Below are 21960 nucleotides of genomic sequence, written 5' to 3'. Positions count from 1 at the left end.
CATATAAATATCTTCTGTGCTTCACGTACAGTAGACCCTGACTTGGTGGAAGTGCTGGTGTGGCTGTGACAATGGTTGCTGAAAAAAGATGACAAATTCTCCAGTTTTGCCTTATGAGAGTTTTTTCAGTGATGAAATCTATTAAATATTAAGTGTAATTGATTACCTCATTTTCCCCTCAATTTTCCATTCTTTAATCTGATCAGCGTTACCCTCACCAGCCCATGGGGATTGCATGCATACGTGTGTGTGTGTGTGTGTGTGTGTGTGTGCGCGTGCGCGTGCGCGCGCATGCAGCAGACACTTAAATGTATCTCTTTGTGAGAAGTGATAGTGATGGTTCTCCCTGCCTCATTCATGCTCCCTTACAACTGTCTCTTCTCAGGGCTATAGGAGCAGTCTTTTAAAAATATAAATTAGACCATGTCATTCTTTTGCTTAACATGGACTGTTCAATGGCTCCCCATGGACTGTTAATAAAATCCAGACTTCTGACCATAACCTTCAAGATCCTATACATTCCAGCCCTTTGTCTGCCTTTCAAATTCATCTGTTGCCTTCTTACCCCTAGCACAAACTCCAGCAAACTGGCCAATTTCCCTTCCTCCCAAGTGCCAGGCTCCCGCCTGCCACTCATACCTCAGGGCCTTTGCATCTGCTCCTCTTCCATCCTGCAATGCTGCTCCTGCCTTACCTGACCACCTGCTCTGGACTTCGCCTCTCACAGTTACCCCCTGTCAGATCACATCCTTACTGCCTAAGTCAGAGCTTAGTGCAGAATCAACATTTTAAATATATATTTGATGAGTGAATGAATAAAATATCAAAAAGGTTACTTTGGAACCTATGTGAAACTTTGATTAAATGAATGAAGTCCTGAAAACAGCAGCCCATACAGACAATAAATGGAGTCTAAAATGGAGAGTCAAGGGAATTTAGGATTATATCCCTTAGAAGTAACAAAGCCAAGACAGTTACCAATAGTAGGATCTGAAAGAACAAATTGAAGGAAGAGCTAAATTGAAAAACAGCTACTATTCACTTCCCTTAACTTCAGGGCAAAAGGTTTTCAAAAGCCATTGGAGGAATTTAAGCTGAATAATAGGGAACAACAACAACAACGAAAAAAAAAAAACCTTGCAATTTAAGTAATGTAATTCCTCCAAGTGGTTTGGTATAGAAAGTTGTGTTAAGATGGAAAAGAACCTGCCCTCATATCTAAGTTAACAAACTCATCTTCTGCAGAAATAGATGAACTATTACAACACTAATGCCCCCAGAAAGTAGAGAATCAATATTGTTAACCATTAAATCATTCTGATCTGTTATTCACCTCACTTTCACTGCCTGAGGTATGAGGCTACTAACCCTCTGGGTGAAATGTATTTACATGTGGAAAACTCCCAGGTCTAGCAAAGCAGGTTACAAAAACTTCATCAAAATGTAACACACAGATCTGTTGCACTTAATGGTAAACTGAGGCATAGGGTCCATCATAGGTATGATGGAATCTGTTCAGGTGTTTCTCATGTTCCTTCATCAGCATTAGCTTCAGTGGTATCTGCATATAAATTTATATTTATATATATATATATTTATATATATGGATCTGGACGCTATGTTTTTAAAAATGCAAAGATTAGTCTTTATTTCCAGTCTTATGTTTTCAAAAACAGCCCCTCTCTCGAGTGCAAATAGCACTGGAAAAAGCATCTAATTGCCAAGTATTGAGTTGTGTCCACTCAGACCACTTGTCATTGGACAATTTCTTGGGTAATTAAGCTCTACTATATCCTTGAGGTTTGACTCTCTGCTTCCTCCTTAGGTAAAATCAAGCCTGACCAGATCTTTCAGGTGAAGTCTGTGATTTGCTAACATCTCTTGCCTCCTATGTGACTATATTACAATTTAATTTGAGACTGTCCTGAAAGAGAGCTATTTCCAAAGGAGAGACTTGGTTTAAATTTAGTCGCCTTTTCAATCTGAAACAAGACTGGGCTCTGCTTGGAGGCAATTTTATTGAAAATGATTTGCCGAACAGTAATAATTTTAAAAATCATATGTGACAGCCCAGATACTTAGCTCTTCCAGAGTCGCCTGTGTGTAGATGTGCATCTGTTAGCACAACCATGTGCAATAAGAGAACACAATTAATTCTGTACCTTTCTGAGATAATTGTCCTCAGAAAATTGCATATTGAAGGACGCTTTCCTGGCCATGCCAGGGGCAACAGGTGTTTTTTGTTTGTCATTTGTGTATCTTAAAATACTCTCCCTTAAGGAGTAAAAATCATCCCCTGAAATATCATGTAGGGCACATTCATGCTACTTAAGACCATGTCAGATATGATAGGAAAAGCTTAGTAAGCAATGGCCTGGAAAGTTTGCTTACATCCAGGATATATATACATTATGCAACTCTTTTCATACTGGTGTCTTTCAAGTGGACACACAAGCTGTGGCACACACAGCACACTGAGGGAGAGCTCGCGTCGCCCGAGTGTCCCCGGAGCCTGGCATCGCACTGATGCTCACGGCGTTGAGGGAACACAGATCTCTATTGAGCGTCTTGCGCTGACTGAACGTCTTCCTTGCTCACTGCCGCAAAATAACCCTCGGTCTTTTTCTCTTCTAAGTGATGGCCCGAGCTCCCTGCTTCACTCCCTCCATCGTTAAAGTCTCATGCTGCCTCTTTTCCCTTAAAGATCTCAGAGAGGATCAGACTCCACTGGACCCTAAGTTTACACTCCCCTCTGAGCTGGAGGTTCTGTTTCTCCTGCCTGGTGCTCTGCCTCAGAGAGATGAAGGTTCTGTGCTCCTAAAAAGAGGTTACTCTCATTCTTCTCGAACTACAGACTGATTCTTTTTAAAATTCTTATTTTAGGACAGAGCTAGAGTGGGGGCATTGGCAAAAGAGCTAGCCTGAGAATCCTGGTATGTTTGAAGGCAATTCAGAATGAGGGCACAGACTGTAGACAACTGAAATCCAACTCAAATAGAGCATTAGAGGCAGAGGAAGATTTATTGTAAGGATTCCATGTATCTTAAGAGGTCAAATAAAATAGACACACACACACCTGGATCTCAGAAATCCTTATCATCAGGTTCTCAAGCTCTGTTAGGATTTTCTCTTCATTCTTTACTTTCCTTTTCTCTCCTTCAGTAGACTTGCCAGCTTTCTTTCTTCATCCAAATGGCAATAAATGGCCACAGACAGGCAGCTCCTCAATTCAAGGGGACAGCAGATTAAGCTAGACTCTCTTAGTTGATTCTAGATTCCTGTAGAGAGTCTGAGTGGTTCAGCTCAAGCCAAGTACCCACCCTAGTTTCATCAGTTATTGTGTGGTGTGGCTGTTGGGGAGGGGTTGAGAACGGAGGGAGATTACACCATAGGCACACAGTGGTTTCCACGGCAACCCAGTGGTCTGAACAACTGAGGTAAGAGACAAGAACCAGAAAAGGGGCAGGTGGACAGAGGTAGTTGTCTGATAGATGAAACAAAGCCAGTGACTGTATGAGCTGTGATTCATCACATCATTGTAGTTTGTACCATCATATCTTGGCAACAGTTTCTTAGAAACCAAGTCCAATTAAATGTTTATTAAAAATAAAAACACACACAATAGAGAACACACAAAACCTTTAAGCCTCCCTGAATGGGCTCACATTTCATCTCCTCTGCATTCTCTCCTGTGTAGCCTTTGTCAGTCAATCAAATAGCATGACACAGTCCCTGCAAAGACATCAGCCACATTTTGATGGCATCTGCAGATTTCAGCTTGTGTTTGCAATTTGAGCAACAAGCAGTTAGATTTTCAAGCTCCTTGTGGGGAGAGCTGGGTTGAGAAAGTCAGAGGATTAAAAGACCACCTGCCGTCCCATAAACAAGACAAAAATGTCTGTCTTTCCCTACTTCTCTGGCAGCTTCCATCCTGCAGAGAACAGCAGATGTTTAGCCTGTAATAAAAAGTGTCCAATCTGCATATGCACACACATACACACAAAGTGGCAGGACTCAACAGAAGTGCATTCCCCGAGAATGAAAAGCTACGTGCGCTCCTCCACCAGGAATCATCAAGCCTGCCCACAGTCACGTGGGGGGACCAGGGTCTCGCACTCCACATGGCATCTCGATGGGTGTTTAAGCCATGAAAGGACAGAGCCTGCCCTCTTTAGGTTCTGCTGTAGGTTGGGGTGACAAGAGTCCTGCCCCCATGACAAGGCTCTGCGAGGTGACGACAGCATGCATGTTCCCGACTGCACCAAGCTGTCTGCTAAGTACTCCACAAACGTTAACTTATTTTATTTTCACAACAACCTTGATATAAGCTGTTAAATTCATGTAGTAGATAAAAAAGACTATTTAAGGAAGACAGTGGTGAATTAAGAAACAATTGGCCCAGAGTCACTCAGCAAGCATCCTAGGGAGGCCAGCAACTTCTCCAGTCCCAAACCACCTGAATGGGACGTAGTAAACAAGCTCTAAACTTATCTGTCAAAACAAAGTTACACACTTTTCCTCTGTCTCTAAGTCCTACGAGCCTGAATGCCAGCTATATCGTAGGTTAATGGGACATTCTCAGGAAACATGTTTCCATAGGAAAATAAGCCCACTGGCCAAATATATAAGTAAAACAGTGAACCACAGAACTGTCTGATAATTCATCCAGCTCTACACTTTTGATTTATGCACTTTTTTGGTGCACACTTTTGTGTATGTTATGCTTCAATGAGAAAGTTTCTAAAAATGAATCATGAGAATTCAATCAAGGTTTAAGTTAAGAACTCAGTTGTATATGTGTAAGTTCCTTGAAGCAATAACTGGATTTTATTTATCTTTGTAATCCTTTTCCTAGTGAAATTACTGGTACAAAGTATATGCTTTGATGAATACATACCAAGATTTATTTCATTCATTCATATATACATATACATGTTTCCGTATCTGCAGAATAATAAAGTGTCAAAACTGGAAGGGACCGTCCTATGTACCATCTAATAAAACTCAGTTTTTCTTTTGATTACAAGTGGCTCTAAAGGAGAGAGAAAACTTATTCACTCACAGAACTAAAAATACAGACATTGGTTAGGCATGAAGTGAATTATCTACCTAAATGAGTTAGAATATTCCCTTTGCATAAAGTGAAATCTCCCATCAACCACACCAACCATATGTTTCCAATAAAATGCAGTCAAAAAATGAAAATGCCATCTTGTCAACTTTTAATTTTTCATGTCAACTGAATTATTTAGTGACACATTTACTGATGAGGAAAGGATGCTAATGTTTCTTAAGTATGTATCATGAACAAGGCAGTTTGTTTACATTACCTCATTTAACTTAATTTTTAATCCTTGCATCACCCTAAGAGCTTAGATCGTGATGTTGCTTTACAGACGAAGGAGCTGGGTGTCTGAGCAGTGCAGTGCCTGAGATTATAGAATTTGTGAAAGAATCAAACAATATAAAATAGAGTCAAACCCTGGTATTCTGGAGCCCAGCCTAGTACATTTGGCCGCTAAAGCACCCTGCCTCAATTCAGAGCATAATTCTCCTAAAAAGGGCCAGTCTCCTTCAGGCATCCTGACCCACAGCAGAAGCTGTTACACTGAATTTCCAGAATAACATTCTTTTTAACCTTGTTATCCAAAATGCTTTGACTGGTCATGTATCCTCAAAAACCCACTCATTGTGCCTAAATATCTCAGGAAAGACATCTCATTAATGAGATCAAGATGGCAGAGCTATGGTGGCTTGGCCATTCGACTTGTCCTCTGTCCTTGTATTGGTGCTTCTATTTGCTCATAAACTCATCCACTTATTAAGTGACTCTGTGGCCATGGACTAGCTCTGGGAGAATTATTCCCATTCATGTGTGTGCTCATCTGTCAGCTACACAATCTTTGTTTTCATTCTTCTCTCTTGCTCCATGTTCAAGAGTAAATTTGTGAAATCTCCACTCCACCATCAATTCAAATGTACAAAAAAGGTTTTCGGTTTCTTCCCAGACTCAGTTTCATCCTTGTAAGAAGTTGGAAGCCTTCTGATTAATTGAAATAAATTAAAATCTCTTTGGAATGCAAATATATCACATTTGCCTACAAGTAACACATTCTCTGCACTTCCTCTTCATACACACATACACTTGTGTAGAGGGATTGAGAGCATAGGTGCAAGAAGAGGTATTTTTAATGTAGTTTGGTTCACATTTCTCAATCTGAAAATACTTTACCTGTGGACATGTGAGGATTTTTTTAAACACAATTTTATTCAATTTTTTTGTTCAAGAATTTTACTTCCTGGGACTTATTAGAATAATCCTGAATGTTTTACTGCAGTGAATATTTCACTACTTGGGCTCTGCTAGTCAAATAATTAATGCTTTACAGGTCAGCCCTGCGTGCGTATGAGTGACATTTCCTCAGTTAGCCTTTTAATCCCAGACCCAGTCTCAACTGTTAGAGCATAGTGTCAGTGGGTGGTATGATTAAAGCTGTTGTAAATGAGCTAAATTGGTAGAAATTAAATTAAAATTAAAAATAAATTACAAAATCCTAGGATAAACATCTTTAATAGCACTTTTCCCATGAACTTCCCCAAAAGGGTGTAGACAACAGAGACGGTGGCATATGGCAGAAACAGTCTGCTCACACCACAGCGCAGACTGCGCTCCGCAGGGCGATCAGGCCTCGGGCTCCGTCAAATCTGACACATCTATTTGCTTGCCATTTAACCCAGCGTTCTGGGACGCCAGAAGAGTGGTGGCTTTGACTGAAGGGGACATTAGCCAAGTAATCAGAAATACGAAAGCAAAGAAGATGCCAAGTTAGGGGGGAAATTGAAGTACCTCAAAATTGTGAATTGGGCAGCCAGCATGAAGTAATGACGACAAATCTGTAAGGGCAGAGGGACCTGGGAGATCGTTTCTGTCCAGTGAAGGGATTTAAAGGATTTGGTTTCCATGTCACTGAGGAAAACGATGAAGGAAAATTCTGAGATGAACATCTGCAAGATGCTAAGCCGTTAGTTACATGGTAATTCCACTTGTATTTCCCACCCTGAAGATTAAGGTCTTTAAAAGCAGAGCATATGGAGCCCAATCTGTGTCAGTGCATTTGCCAGCATTCATAAACAGTCCCAAGTCTGACTAGGGCTAACGAAGCATATTTACACCTTAGGTTGTACAGCTCACATTTTTTCTTTGAGGTTGTTAGTCATCTGGATAGTTCAGAGTATTAGCATCATGCATGGGACAAACCCAAAGAACCAAAACAGGATTCCGTCAAGAAGAGCACTGAATGCCAGACAATACACACACAAGTTGCACAACTTACAGGAAGTTGCATTCCTTCAGTGGGGCCTCCAGTTCCTCACCTCTGGCCTAGATCACTACAAACCTTTGTCAGCAGAGTCAGGCTAAATGCTGCAGCAGACATCCCCAAGTCTCAGTGCCTTAATACAGTCAACAGAATAAAAGGCTTGTGAGTTAAGTCTCATTCATATCCTAGTGTACAGATGGCAGTGTGCACATGCCATCTACACACATTGACACATAGTGTAGAGGCAGCTTTTCACTTGGCAGTTTGGGGACCCAGGAGTCCTCTGTGTGGTGGCTCCATCCAGCCCCTGGGCCTCGGAGCCCTCTGGAACTCAGATTCCTCCACTAGATGTTTTGTTCCCAGCCAACAACCAGCTCAGAGAGACCTGTGCAGAGGCTGGGCTCCACACTGTCTCTCTGGGATGGACCTCCACACTCTGGCATAGATCTGCTCTGTTCACACTCCACTGGCCAGAATGAGGCATAGGGTTCAGCCTGTATAAGTGCAAGTGGTCTGGGAGATCTCATCAAGCTATGTGTCTGAGAGGATGCAGCTGGTGAACAACTAACCAGTCTGAGCCATAAGCCTTTCAAGCATTACCTTTCCACTATTTCTGTTAATTCCAGTTTAAGAAAGCATTAAACACTGGGAAAGGTATGCAACCAAATTAAATTATTTGTCTGTGTTCTCTGTGTGTGTATGTTATTTGACTGTTGTGGGGTTTTGGTGTGGTTTTTTTTGCCTTCAAATAAGAATATGTTCTTCAGATACAGAATTGGCAAATTGGCAGTTTGCCAAATATGTAAATGTGTCATCATGTTACAAAAGCTTGGCCTATGAGGATATGTATCTACCAAATTCATTGATCAATAGGAGGGTTCTTTGCTCAATATACAGAGTCACTTTAATGGTATTTCCCCAAGAAAAAGTAAATATTTGTTTAGAAAGTTTTAGTAATTAGCATAAAGAAAGGAGGATAGGAAGGAAGAGATGCTTAAAGCCAGTGATTTAGAGCAAACATAGTTGAAGTTACAATCCTGAAGATCTAATGGAAATTAATGGGGAAAATATGACTTTCTCTGTGCTATTTCACAGGACTTATTTTGGAAGCATCTCTATTCCCTAAAAGTGGTGTTCCTGTACAATCCAACTGAAGCCATAATTGTTCCTTCTAAGAATTAAACATTACCAGCTTCCTGTAACCCCCAAAAGACACCAAGCACAGTTTGATCCAGAAGATTGGAACCTTGAAAGGCTAGAATTGATGTGCACAGATTTATGTAAACAGTTGTGAAAATATCATTGTTCTAATAGAGTGACTTGTGCATATTTTACAGTCATGGAAATAATTGACTTACAACTTGAAAGAAAAGTTTATTCTGAAGAGAATTGTATGTATACATTTCATGTGTGTAATCAAAAGAATGATGCCTTCGTATGAATCTATAAATAACTGAGTTAGATAGTTGTATAAATTCAGAATGCCCCAGTATAAAAAGTTTGCCCATGCTACATGGATATGCCTTATTCACTGCACACATTGCTGTAAAGAGAGTTCCTCAGTGAATGTCACTGTGAGGTTCTCCAAACATGGAAACAGCCCCCTTGTGACTGGGTGGCTATGCAGAAACTCTAAATGCTGGTCCACGTGGCATAATTTTAGGAAAGGGGTTACTGCCTCCCCTCTCCCCACAAACCTCTACCCAAAGTCCCCTGCTGTTTATTTTTAAAGGTTAAGGGAAAGTCTATCCCAAGATGAAAGCTCAGGCTCAAAATGTAAATTTACATAAGAGAGGAAATAGAAAGTAGACACTACTGTGTAAATAACTGGGGATGATTTTTCTCCCCACAGGAACACTCTTTGGGTGAGAACATTATTAGGAAAGAGACCCAGAGAAGGATACCTGATAGATCACGCATATTTTCTTCAAATTAATTTTTGTCCTGGCAATTTTCTGGAGCCCTACAGAGGGAGCAAAGCATGCCAAATCAGATACATTTCCTCCTAAATTCCATGGCTTGTAAACCCACTGTGAATTCTCAAAGACTTGTTTTCAGTCACTATATAATTATAATATCTTCCTTATAGTGCTCCACACACCACCTTTAAGTATAACAAAACTAGCATAAGAAGCTTGTCCTTATATTGACTAGCTATGAGACTTTCTTCCTCACCTAGAAATTGTTGGATATTTGGTAAAAGTGTGAACGCTGTGATGAACAATATTTTTCATGTTTAAGTTCCAAAGATTTCTTTAATTTAAAAATGTATGCATTTGGTCATGTGGAAGCTGCCTCTGACCCCACTACCGTTTCCTATATAGACATCCTCTTATTTTCTGTGGCCAAGCTTCACCAAGGCAAATATAGTTCAAGTAAGGAAAATCCCTCCTTTCAGTTTGCAGGTTCAAACACTGTCTTCAACACACAGAGCTATTCAGCTTTTTGGCTGCAGTGCATAATTGACAATGAGCTTCCTAAGCAGCAAATCAGACACTTCACTTTAGCTTTAAAAGTGCCATTGGGAGTTGGGATGCAAAAGCTTCTCACACCAAATTGAGCATCTTTCTTTACCAACCTGGTTTGGAACCGAAGTCCTCAGTGTGTGTCCTGAAAATCTTATGAAATCGGCTATTGTGTTTCCTTACAATTACACAGTAGCTGATTTTACAAGCTAACCAGGAGCCATTGTGTCCTAATCAGAAGCGGGTCACTGGGGGGCATGGGATCTCAGCTCAATATAATGAAGTTAGCACTGATTCATGTAAATTCTTTTAGCACTGATTACCTGATGAACCCCCAAATCATTGATTTGATACCTAGCTCCTTAAGCTTGAAATCTTTAAAACTCTATGTCATTGCTGAGCTGTTTCTAGTTTTCTTCACACAATAGTGTGTATTTTCCTCCTTTTTCTTTCCAGATTGATATGCACCACATATTAGTAAACAACTCTCTTTCCCTCAAAATCATCCTGCATTTTCTAAGTTTTTAGGACATCTTTTAGCTTTCTTTTAATTGTAAAACCTTGTAATTTACACATTTGAATTCAGAGATTGGATGTTAAAAATGTGCTTGAGTTAATTTGTATATATTGTCAGTATCTTATTGTCTGTATTCATACCTTTGAACAATTTGAAAGTTTATTTTATTGTATTTAAGTGAAGCAGATAAAGGGTTGGAGAGAGAAAAGAATAAATGCCAGGCCATTACTCTATATGAAGAATTCCACTCAGGGATGTGGAAAGTGAAGTGCTTTGTGGCATGGGCTGACATCCCTTCTGCTGGGAGGACAATGTGGGGAATACTCATGCTTAAGAGTTTATGGCCTCTTTATTAAGAAGTCCTACATATATATTAATTTCAAGTTGGACAAACCCATCTTTTGAATATTTAGATATCTGTGACCCAGCTAAGAATGCCCTATTTCCCATTTAACCCACTTCAAATAAAATTTTTCTTCATAATCAACATATCAATAATATAATTAGCATTTATTAACCAGAATTACTCTTTATGCCAGATAAAGACCAAGTACCTAACACATGCAACAATATGAGGACTTTTTTTAAATCATAAATCTATGTGAGAATTCCTTGTGGCTCATGAAGTGGAAGTGATAAGAGGTGGTGAGAGACACTGCCCAGCAGGCTCCAAATGCTTTCTCTTCCCTGAGAAACAGGAGGCCTGGGAGGCATGGCGCCTCCTAGGGGTCACCTCTGGCAGCAATGTCAGGCACTCTGTCCAGAAGGAAGGATGAGTAAGCAGAAGGGATCCAGGGAGTTTCAGTGAGCGAACCGGGGGAGATGCACCCTTGTTATTGCCAATGGAATGGACAAAGAGAGGCGATTGTGAAAAATCTTACTGTGGTTTATTGATGTTTTCAGGATCTTGAAAGATGCAAAAAGATTAGAATTATTTTTTAATTACATTCAGTTGCTGTGTTGCATTTCTCTTAATGTGACACAATTTCAGATGTGACTAACTGGGTCCCCAAGATTTGTTGAGTTTGCATATATATATATATATACCTCATTTACTCTTCAGAGTGACTTTAGATATTATCCTCACTTTAGAGAAGAGTGAGAAATAAAATTCTTTTGTGTTAAGCCATTGAAATTTAGCACATAATTTGTCACCTGCCCTTTTTACACATTAATATGCTTCCCAAGGTTACACAGATAATAAGTGACAAGACTAGGAAAACCCCAGGTCCTAACCACTGTGCTGCACTATCTCCTAAATGGGTCCCATCCATTCATCACAATATACATGGATGAAGAGTTTGTGTGGTGCTCCCTACACCATGGCCTCAGTGACTGATTCTCTGGCTCTAGCAGTGAATAAAGACTCGATTCAAGACGCGATCCTTGACTTGTTCCTTCTGCATCAGGAGTCATAGTATTTCCCTAAGGGAAGGGAATGCTCCTCTAAGTCCTCATCTTTTGTCTTGACCTCAAGGCTCAGGGTGAAATAGGGAAATATCAAAGTTATCAGTTTTTTTTTCATTAAAATCTCGTTTCTGTTTCTAAGTTAGGCAACCAGCAAGGAAACAAAATAAACACTTATTACCCACGTAGGGCTTCAGACCTGCCTCAAAAATCTCTTCTTTGGATCAGATGGTGGTGAACTTCCAGACTTGTGTAGCTGAGAGTGAATGCTCCCTTATTGAATGCTTATCCTTTCTCCAGAAGTTTCCAATTTCTCTTCCCACCTGCCACCACCAATTGGTATCATTCACTCTTTATTGGCATCTCCACTAAAGAAAGAAGTGGATCAGAAATGAAAATAAGGCCTATAGATTTGCTACTTGCCTCTACTACATGACAATTACTTGTGGTTTTGTAAGAGGGCACATTTTAACTAGGTGAGTCATGGGGTTATTTGTGAGCACCCCTCATTCATATTCTCTTTATCCCAAACAGCCGCTGATACAGGTAATGTTGCTCCAATAAGCAAGATACAATACGTGCTCACCATCCCTTTTTTTGAATGAGTACACATGTTCCTTCGATCTGCTTTGTGACTTAATCAGTGTGGCACAGTTAACAAAGTAGAGGATATCATGAATCAGTCAGAAAAAAGAGTCTTGTCATTCTTTCTCATTTCCCAGCTGAGCGATCAGCTGCAGATAACATTCCTATGGGAGCATTTAGGTGTCTCATGAGGTTCCCTGGTTGACAGGACATTTGCAGACTCACACAGAGGCTTATAACTCACACCTGTAGACCATTAAACACTGGAAATAGGTCTCCTGCCTTCCCTGGGCCTCTGGCCCACTGGTTAAAGCTGTGGACTCCTAGGTTACAGCTGAGGGTTCTCCAGCGGTGGGTTCCATTCATATTTGCTTCCTTCCTGCCTTGTAGGAGTCAACTTCTTGGTGGTTCAGCCCCTTGAAAAGAGCTTGAAAGTAAGAATTATTAATAATGCCTCACCACCACTGAAAAACAACTCATGTTTGTTCTAAAGGTGGGGCATTAGCATCCCATGAATGGCAGACCCCCAGACCTTACTGTCTTGGTACTGTCAGAATTCAGAGGCATTTTAGTGGGTGGGGGAAATAGAAGAAAGAAATCAAAGATCTCTCTTCCCAACTAAAAGAATTCATGAAAGTCCTAATACTGGGGGAAATTTACTATTAAGGAATTGCAGGGCACGTAATGAACCCATGAAAGCTCTTATGGAAACATCTCCATTCAGTAAAATAGACAACAGCGGAATACAAGGGCATTTTTCACATCTAAAATTACTTTCAAGTTTGGTACGTTCTATTTCTACCTGCAATGCAAGCTCAATAGCAGAATTTTGAGGTCTTCTTTCCACAGTTTAAGAAAAAGATTGTGAACTTGTTTTGCTTTTATGTGGCAGATTTTATGAGCACTAAGAGACCTTTTTCCTCTTCTCCTTGCCAATGAGCAGTATTTTCTCAAAGTAAGGCTTCTCCCTCTCAGTTCCCACTGGACTCCAAGTGATAGAGTGATTCAGGTGGTTAGGATGAGGACAAGGAGGAAAGCTATGGAGAAACATCTCAAACCAACTCACCAAAGCTACTCTTTACCATCTGCAAGGTTATAAAACCGTGCCTCTACCCGTGATGATCTTGTGCTACCCGCTGTCCTTTCCGTCCACCTGTGGCTTCTTCCACCCCGACAAACTGCAGGTTACGTGCGGAGGTCTAAGTGGGTGGCCCTTCCTTGGCCACTTTATCCCTCTCAAGATTTTATTGAGCCACCCCGGTTCCTTCTCTTATGTCTGATTTACTTCCCTTTTGTCTTCTGAATCTCTGTTACCTCTTTTATTTTTAATTATCCCCAGCTTTTCCTATTGTCGAAACTACATACACATTTCACATGGGAGGGACTCAAACCTGGGTAAGACTGCCTTCCTCAAAACTTCCCACACCTTTGAGTCTTCTAGTTGTTTGAACAAGAAAATGGGATCAATAAACATCTTCCATCCAAAGTTTGTATTCATGCTTTTCTTTTTTTGGGGGGGAGGGAAGAGACTGCCTAGAATTCATCAGGTTTCCAGAAAGGTCAGTGACTCAGAAAAGGAAAATGCTTGGTATGGTGAGTTTTCTGGGGTCGGCTTTGTGGCAATCATCCAACCCTGTTCCAGTCAAATTCTACAATGTATCAGGCCTTTCAGCCCAAGTACCAGCAGTAACTGAAGAAAGAAGTACCTGAGAAAACAGGATCCATGTAAGGAACACTGAGGAACAACAGTTTGCGGTAGTTTCCTGATTCGAAAATTTGGCAAATGATTTCATCTTCCTGGACCACACTTTCCACACCTCCAGTTAGGGACTGGGACTAACTCAGTGGCTTCAGGCATGACCGGGAGACCCGGGCCACCCACCAACCACTGAAAGAGATTCCTGGAGTTGGCTCTCTGGAATCTGGCTTAGGAAGGCTTCTAACACATTCTGTTATCTGCCAGGTGTGCAAACCACGTAGCAGCCACTCTTTAAGGTAACTTCCAGCTTTAAAGTTCTGGGGATTTCCATTAAGAGAACATTCTTTGCGCTTGTCAGAATTGGATCTGTATGAAGCTTTAAGCAACAGAGTGACTATATTATAGTACTCTTTTCAAGTGCATATGATTAATACTATATGAAAATCATTTCATTTACACAGTTTATCACAGTAGTGCAGGCTATACGATATGTACTCACCTCTGGGGACTGCAATGAAAATTAATGGACATAATGTCTGGGAAGCATTTGTCAGAGTGCTTATCACATAATGAATACTGAATGAATTGACAGGTGATAGGATGATAATAATTGACATTGGTTATGAGGTCTTGACACGCAACATGTGCCCCATAGGCCAGCAGCATCAGTAATTCCTCAGGAGCTCATTAGAAATGCAGCCTTAGGCCCCACTCCAGATATCCTAAATCAGAACCTGCATTTTAGCAAGATGCCCAGGTGATCTGTATGCACACGTAAGTTTAAGCATAATGATATAGAAAATCAACCTTGGGATTCAGCAACTGGACAGAACTCACACTAGCAGTAAAACAGGGAGCTGGGAGTGACTCCTCAATGGGGAGACACTAAGGCCAGAGCCTTTCTCTCACACCTCAAGAGGGCATCTCTGACCCAGAGCTGTTCAGTCATCCTGAATCCTACTGGGATGTTCTTTTCTCTCATCCAAGTTAGAACTGAAAGACTTCTTAAAACCCTTTTTGTGTCTACCACAGTAGGAACAGCACTGTAATTTTGTTTTATTTTTCACATTTTTAATTATTCAGCTCTTTTATTTGTCACTACTTAGGGAATTATTACAAAACTTATGTCTACAATGCTTCTGATTAATCCATATTTAGGCAACCAAGCAGATGTAGAATGGGTTGACTGCTTTGATAAAATTAAACATTGAAGAAACATATATTTGCACAGCAATAATGATGCCGGCATTTGTATAAATTATAACAGATCTAGTTCCTTAATCATCTAAGGAAAAAAAGCAACAGTGAGAGGGTGACAGAATTACCAAATACGTCTCACTTCCTAGACAGATCATTTTCAAGTGGAAGGGTTTTTTTTTCATGTGAATAAAATTATATGAATTTATAGCATCTATTACCAATTTCAAATGAAAGAAGTATATTTAAGCAAAACACAATGTAGATGAGACCTGAAACATGTTTCCAGGATTTGTAATTTCTAGAGCTTCTTTATCCATAATGGAAGGTGGATGTTTTTTAATGTATTTCTCCACAGTACCATAGTTTGATTTTATTCAAGATGTATCCTGAGATCCAAGCTTAAGTGATTCTATGATACACATCTGTTTTTAACATTTTAGCATCTCTGAAATGGGGTTCTGTCTTATAATTGATGGCATGTCAGAATTGGATCGGCAGCATTTTTTCTTTGTTACAATCAATGGGATTTTCAATTCAGTTCAATAGGGGATGCAGTTCCCCAGTGAAATGAATCCTGGTCCCCAAGGAAGAGTATAGTGAGTAAAACAAGTGAGATAGAAAGGAGGCATCACCCCTACCATATATAAGGAAGAAGGTGAGCTGGATAAATAGAGGGAAATGGGATTAAATAAGAAAGGATTCCATGGATTTCTGTTATCACAGAGCCAGAGAGAAAAATCGTGGAAGATGAGAAAATTTGTGAAAGGGCAGAAAAAGGAAATAAGGGAGATAGAAAATAAAAGGAGAAAAAAATGAAGCATCGAGATGGATAATATATCCAAGAAGCCCATTATTGTGATCATTACTTCCCGTGTGTGGCATCCTATACTAGACATTCAATTTGCTGCTCCTGTTTTTTATCACACACACTGGTCAGGAGAGCTCCTCGAGGGTGGGATGTGGGGGGTGTACTCAGCTTCTTTCAGGAGGAAGATTTTCTTCTCTGCCAGGTAAATCAGTTGCTCCACACTCTGAATTTCCATCTCTTTCCCCCGCCTCCTACGTCTCACCCAATACCAAACCACCTGGGAAGGTCTCAGTGATTCTTACAATGCCTGTTTGTTTGTTCTTTCAGGTGATAACAAGATTATCGAACAAAGCTATGGTCTCACAGGTAAGGCTTTACCAAAGAGCAAAATGTTTATCTAAAATCTGTAGGGTTTTCAATAAGTCTGTGTCCCCCTTGAGGGTTTTTTGTATTTGTTTTTGACTTTCCCTGATACACTTCCCAATGGGAGATGCGGAGACTGACTTTCTGAGTTTGGGAATAGAGAAGTATGGAAACCCCTATCTCTATTTTAGGGTTTTTGTTATTATTGTTGAAAAAGAGTTTGTCACCAAAACCTGCCAAAAGTGCAAAGTCCTGAGGTATTGATCTTAGAAGTACTTTGATTTAAAATTAGAAGTCAGTGTCTTCTTGTAAGCCTCCAACTGATAGTACATGATTATCCATAATGTGAAGAATGTGGCTCAGAGATATTCTGGAAGTGGTTTCACATGAACTCTTAAGAGAGTCCCAACTTTTAAGAATCCTCCAATTTCACAGAAAGCTTTTCCATGAAATGGTGATTCACCAGATTTATTACCTAGACTTTTATTGCCAGTAATACAGCGCTAGGAACATATATTCAGCTCCTTTTCTTGCTCTATACTCTTCTTGAAGCAGAACTCTACAACTTTCACACCCAGACACACTCATATATACAGAGGCACACAAGTAAACAATTACATAGCACACTACAAAGACACTGATAATATACTGAAGATGGCTTGGGCAGGGTGGTGAGGGAGTGGTTTACTTCCAATACTACTGAGAAACTTGAAAGATCTTAACCTATCTCACTGCTTTCAGCCTAGTTTCTCTCCAGCACTAGTAGTCTTTTCCTCTCTCATCCCTATAAAATTCCTCCTCGGGAACTAGCAAAATGGTCATATGTTTCAACCATTCTCATTAGGCAGCTTATCCTCAGTGTGCCTTGACCCCCACACCTTTCCTACATTCTCTCTCATGAAGAAAAATTTAGCCTGCCTTTGGGTTTTCCAATCTGAATTCCTTACCCCTTCTGAGCTCTCTGAAAATTAACATCCCTCCCAAGAATACAACACCCTTAACTTTCAAAAAAAAAATTATTCTTTATAATGTAAGCTGAAGCTCATTTATGATATCAAAACTCCCAGAATAATAGGGGCTCTTAGACAGTTGATGTTTATTTCTCTCTCATGGACAGGGCCAGAGGTGGGCAATGTAGCAGTGTGCCAGTAGGGTCTCATGATTGCTTCTTTCTGGTTCATGACCCTCACCTTACAGCTTCTTTCTTCAAGATCTCCTCATTCTCTCAACAGCTACTTGAGAGCCATCCCTTTCACCAATATTCCAGAATGGAAACTAAAGAAATGTGAAAGAGTAGGAGAGAGGCTCCCTGCTTGATAGGAGCCTTCCAAAAATTCCTTCTGCCCAGCCCACTTACATCCTGTCTTCCCAGAGCTTAGCTTCACTGTCAAACCGAGTGTCAAGGGAAGCTGAAGAAAGGTGATCTCTGGGCAAGGTGCATCACTCAGAGTACTGTTCAGACGAAAGTGGAAATTATGTAATAAAGAAGGTAATCAGTACGCTGTAGCATCTGCCCTGATGTAAGTGCTGTGTCCATTTTCTTCATATCATTATCATCACAAGGGAAAACATTTATTAAGCACTTTCAATGCATATTGCTTAAGTGTTTGACTTCCATTTTATAATATCCAATTTATTCCTCACACCATTCCCAATTTGCAAGAGAGGAAACCAACAATTTAAACAATAATGCTGTTTGGCCAAGGTCAGGCCTTCTAGGATCTCGTGACCAAACCGTGCATTCAGCCACTAGACTTTATTCCTCTTTCCCTTTAGTCAAGACAAGTTTGATTGAATCTAGTCATTTGTGAGTTTGAAATGGCTATCCCAGAAAAATGTTATGAGATAAACTAAAGATTCCTTCAATGATGGGGATTAAATTCTCATTGTCCTTATGGAAGCATTTGTCATGAGAAAATGAATGGGTGAGTTAGAAGAGAAGGAAGAGATCTTGGTGTAAGTAATGTCATCTGCCTTGATCAAAAGAGTAGGTATCTAAGCAGCTTATGCAGGGTGCCAAGTCTCCATGACAAAATACTATGATGTTTCAACAACTTTGTTGCAGTGCAAACACTACAGTTATCAGAGGATAGTGTCAGGGCTAGTGGACCCTCCTTAAACCAAAGGAAGGATTCAGTTACCAATGCAAGTGTCAACAAAGTCCAATCAGAGAATGCACTCAGTGTTTTTTTATTTCTTTGATAAATTTGCCCCGTTGTGTCTTTAGCTTGGTGAGATAATTTTTCAGTTCTACAATACTAGTATACAAATGCTCCCCAGCAGCTCCATGTGGGTCCAACTCTTGTTAAAAGCACAGAATTTTTAATTGGTATGAAAAACTAAGATAGATAAAAGCAAAACCTTGACTATTCCAATAAAGGACTAATGTCTTCATTAACTAAAATAATCTTATCTGGTTGGAAGTATGAGTCTAATAATGCCATTTGCTCAAGAAATTTTGAGCCATTTAGATTTAAATACAACAAAACTTCATGAGGAAACCAACCATTTCACTTAGCAGCTATAGCTTAAACTGAGTGGATTACTGCCTTAAGTGACCCCATGTTCAAGTTCTTTTTTGTTATGTCTGTCATTAAGCTGTTATAGTAAAACCCAAATGTACCAATGAGCTAACTTTATTAAGATGAAGGCATAACCATGACAGCTCATTATGTGTAAATAGCACTCCTAGATCTTTTCACCTTGTTACCTTGTTCTTACTAAAAATTATTGATAAGCAGGTCAAAGTGGTTGCACCCTCAAAAGAAACTAAGGCACCCAAAAATGTACTGGTCTTTAAGAGCAGGGAAGCCACGTCTTGTGCAGAGTAAGAAACACACACTCATGGAGACTCTGTTGGCCACTGGCCGGGCCTTTGCTGTTCTCTCCAGCCTGCCCCTCGATCATCACCACCACCGTCCTTTCCCAACTTCTTTCTCGCTTCTTCTTGGCCTATAAGGTTCAGCGATTCCAGCCAAGAGTCCTACGATGGGGTTTGGCAAGACTCTATCCTCCCTTCCCCAAGGCTTTACAAAGGGAGCAGATCAGACAGTCTGCCCCATTTCTGCCACCTGACCTGTGAGAACAGGAAGCTCAGGGAACAGAGCAGTGGGGACCAGGGGTGAGGAGGCTGCTGCTCATCTTCCCTATATGAGACCCAAAAGAGGAAAGATTTGTATTCTCAAGGATAATATAATTTTGCTGGTCAATCTCCACACAGAATTCCACAGAAGTCTCTGTAAATGTAAAATAGTAAAGGCCAAGACCTCCCAGTAAAACTGAAAACGCCTTCATTCCTAAGAGCATGCCATCACATACCATTACAAGTGACCGACTGATGACAATCTAGATGCAAAGCTGGTAAAATTCACCTTTCACACAGCTCTCCAAGAGAGTTTGAAAGACCAAGGGAAGGGGTGGCAGATGAACACAAGGAAAGCAGAGGGTAAACCTGGGGAAGATCAGAAATGGGGAGACCGTGAACAACTGAACAGGTAATAGCTCCACCTGCAGAGTCTTCAATTTTAGGGAGGAGTCTGTCTCCAAAGGAGTATATACCTCTCAGGCGGTCTTTGTAATCTATGCTAATCTAATTATTCAATTTAGTCAGAACCCAAGGGAAATGGAAGCATCAAGAAAAAACTCCCGTCCATTGTGGAAGATGAGGAAGAGGACGACGAAGGGGAGGACGAGGAGACGGCCTCCTTCTCCCCCATCTGCACACGCGGATCCTCGTCTTCGCGCAGCAAGAAGGGTGGCAGCAGTAAGAGCTATCTAGGCTTAAGCTTGAGGCAGCTGGCCTCGGGGACGGTGCCATTCCACTCCCCTATCAGAGTATCCAGCTCAAACTCCCCAAAAAACAAACAGGAAATTGACCCCCCTAACCATAGTAAAAAGAAAGAGAAGAACTTGAAGTTGCAACTTTCAGCTTTGAATAGCACTGCACCCCCTGACCTCAGTCCCAGGTAAGGATTCACCCCAGGTGAATAGAATTCTCCTGGAATTCTTAATAGAATAAGGTCAGAATTCTTCCCAGATCAAGATGGCTGCCTTTTATTCAAACTAGTACCTAAGTAGTAAATTATTCAGCCTTCCGGCCTTTCTACTGCAGAAGTCCCTAGCCCAGGTTCTTCAGCTTTCCTGAATTTTGCTGCAATTTTTGTCTCTATGCAGTATGAGAATAGTTTTAATCATGTTCTCAAACGGGGCCATTCAATGTTCAGAATTCTTTCTCTATTCCCTTCCTGCTTTTAATTCTACCTATCATTATAAATGTATATTTCTACATTGTAATTTTATAATTTATAAATTTATGAAAATAAAAGAGATAGAATAAAGCCCATCCATGTTATCCCCTCAGTGGCTAATCTTACCAAAAGTTTTATGGAACAATGAGGTGAAATTATGAAGGAAATGAAGTGTTGATTTTCATTTTCCATCATTTTGGATGACTGAAGCTTAGTTTTATTTCTGGCCTCTTGAATAGGTAGCATGGCATAGCTCTATGTTTTATTTTTAAATTTATCTTTAAGATCAACAAAAGGTGATTGCAAGTGTGAAAATCCTGACTCAGAAAGTGTGTAAGGGGTAGATTATGGTACAAAAAAAGCAATAGTAATAATCACATAATAGCTGAATAATAGAAGCAAGAATAAAATGAATGCTTCCTATGTTCGATGCACTATGCTAAGTAATTTCACATTCACTATTGCTTTTAATTTTCTCAGGAATCCTATAAAATAGTTCATAGTATGTCTACTATAAATATAAAAGAAGTAAAACTTGAAGGTTAAGTATTTTGTCCAAAATCTCAGAGATTAAGTTCTGAAATCTGGATTCAAACTGTTTTTCTATTTGTCAGGCAAGTGACCTTTTCTGACACACAACATATTTAATTATTCATTTGAAGGCCACAGTTTATCTATTTACAGTGAATTTTAAGAAAAAATGAGCAAAACAGGTTAGTAAAAAGTAGGTGGACATTAAATGTTCAGGAATTCAGTTGGAAATGGTAATTTGAAAACTTTGCTAACTCTTCTTCTTCCTAAATTTTTAAGAAAGTGAAAAATAACGTATTTTAAATAGGGGGAAAATGTATCAGAATTGGAAAAATAAAAGTGCATGTACAATTAATATGACACTTATAAGAAGAATATGTTTTCTTTTATATATAGAAAAAAGATTTTGAGGGCAGACATCAAAATGCTAACATTAGTGGTGGATTACATGTGATTTTTGTTATGACTTTTGTTCTCTTTATGTATAAGTTTTCTACAATGACTGGTATATTTTTTAATAATGAATGGGTTAGACATTATGCAAAAAGGAAGGAGACTAGAGTCCTAATAGTAAATTAAATATAATTCTTTAATTCTAATCAGGTTTTCCTAAGTCTGAGAGAAGTTGCCATCAAAGTTATTTTCTATGATGCTATAAAATCATTAGCATTCAAAATAAAACATTTTAATTAAAATTAAATTAAATAATATTTAAAATTTCAAAATTAAAATTGAAACGTTTTAACTCTGGGTAAAATAGTGATTTAATATGAATTTAGATAAGAGGACTTCTGTAGCTTATGGTTTTAAATCTGAGAA

General features: G+C 39.8%; 1 protein-coding gene across 1 annotated transcript in view; it reads left to right on the top strand.

The window, feature by feature from the left end:
* The window catches only part of KCNH8 (potassium voltage-gated channel subfamily H member 8), a 347390-nt gene that overhangs the window by 305824 nt on the left and 19606 nt on the right, over nt 1-21960 (top strand). Inside the window, exons 12-13 of the mRNA XM_036901045.2 lie at nt 16328-16366; nt 19970-20328. Coding sequence (XP_036756940.2) covers nt 16328-16366; nt 19970-20328 — 398 coding nt within the window. The remainder of the gene's footprint in view (nt 1-16327; nt 16367-19969; nt 20329-21960) is intronic.

Source organism: Manis pentadactyla, chromosome 14 (genome assembly GCF_030020395.1).
Source record: "Manis pentadactyla isolate mManPen7 chromosome 14, mManPen7.hap1, whole genome shotgun sequence".
In the NCBI taxonomy this organism is placed as follows: Eukaryota; Metazoa; Chordata; class Mammalia; order Pholidota; family Manidae; genus Manis; species Manis pentadactyla.
The sequence above is the reverse complement of the archived record's forward strand: the minus strand, read 5'-3'. Positions and strand labels throughout refer to the sequence as shown.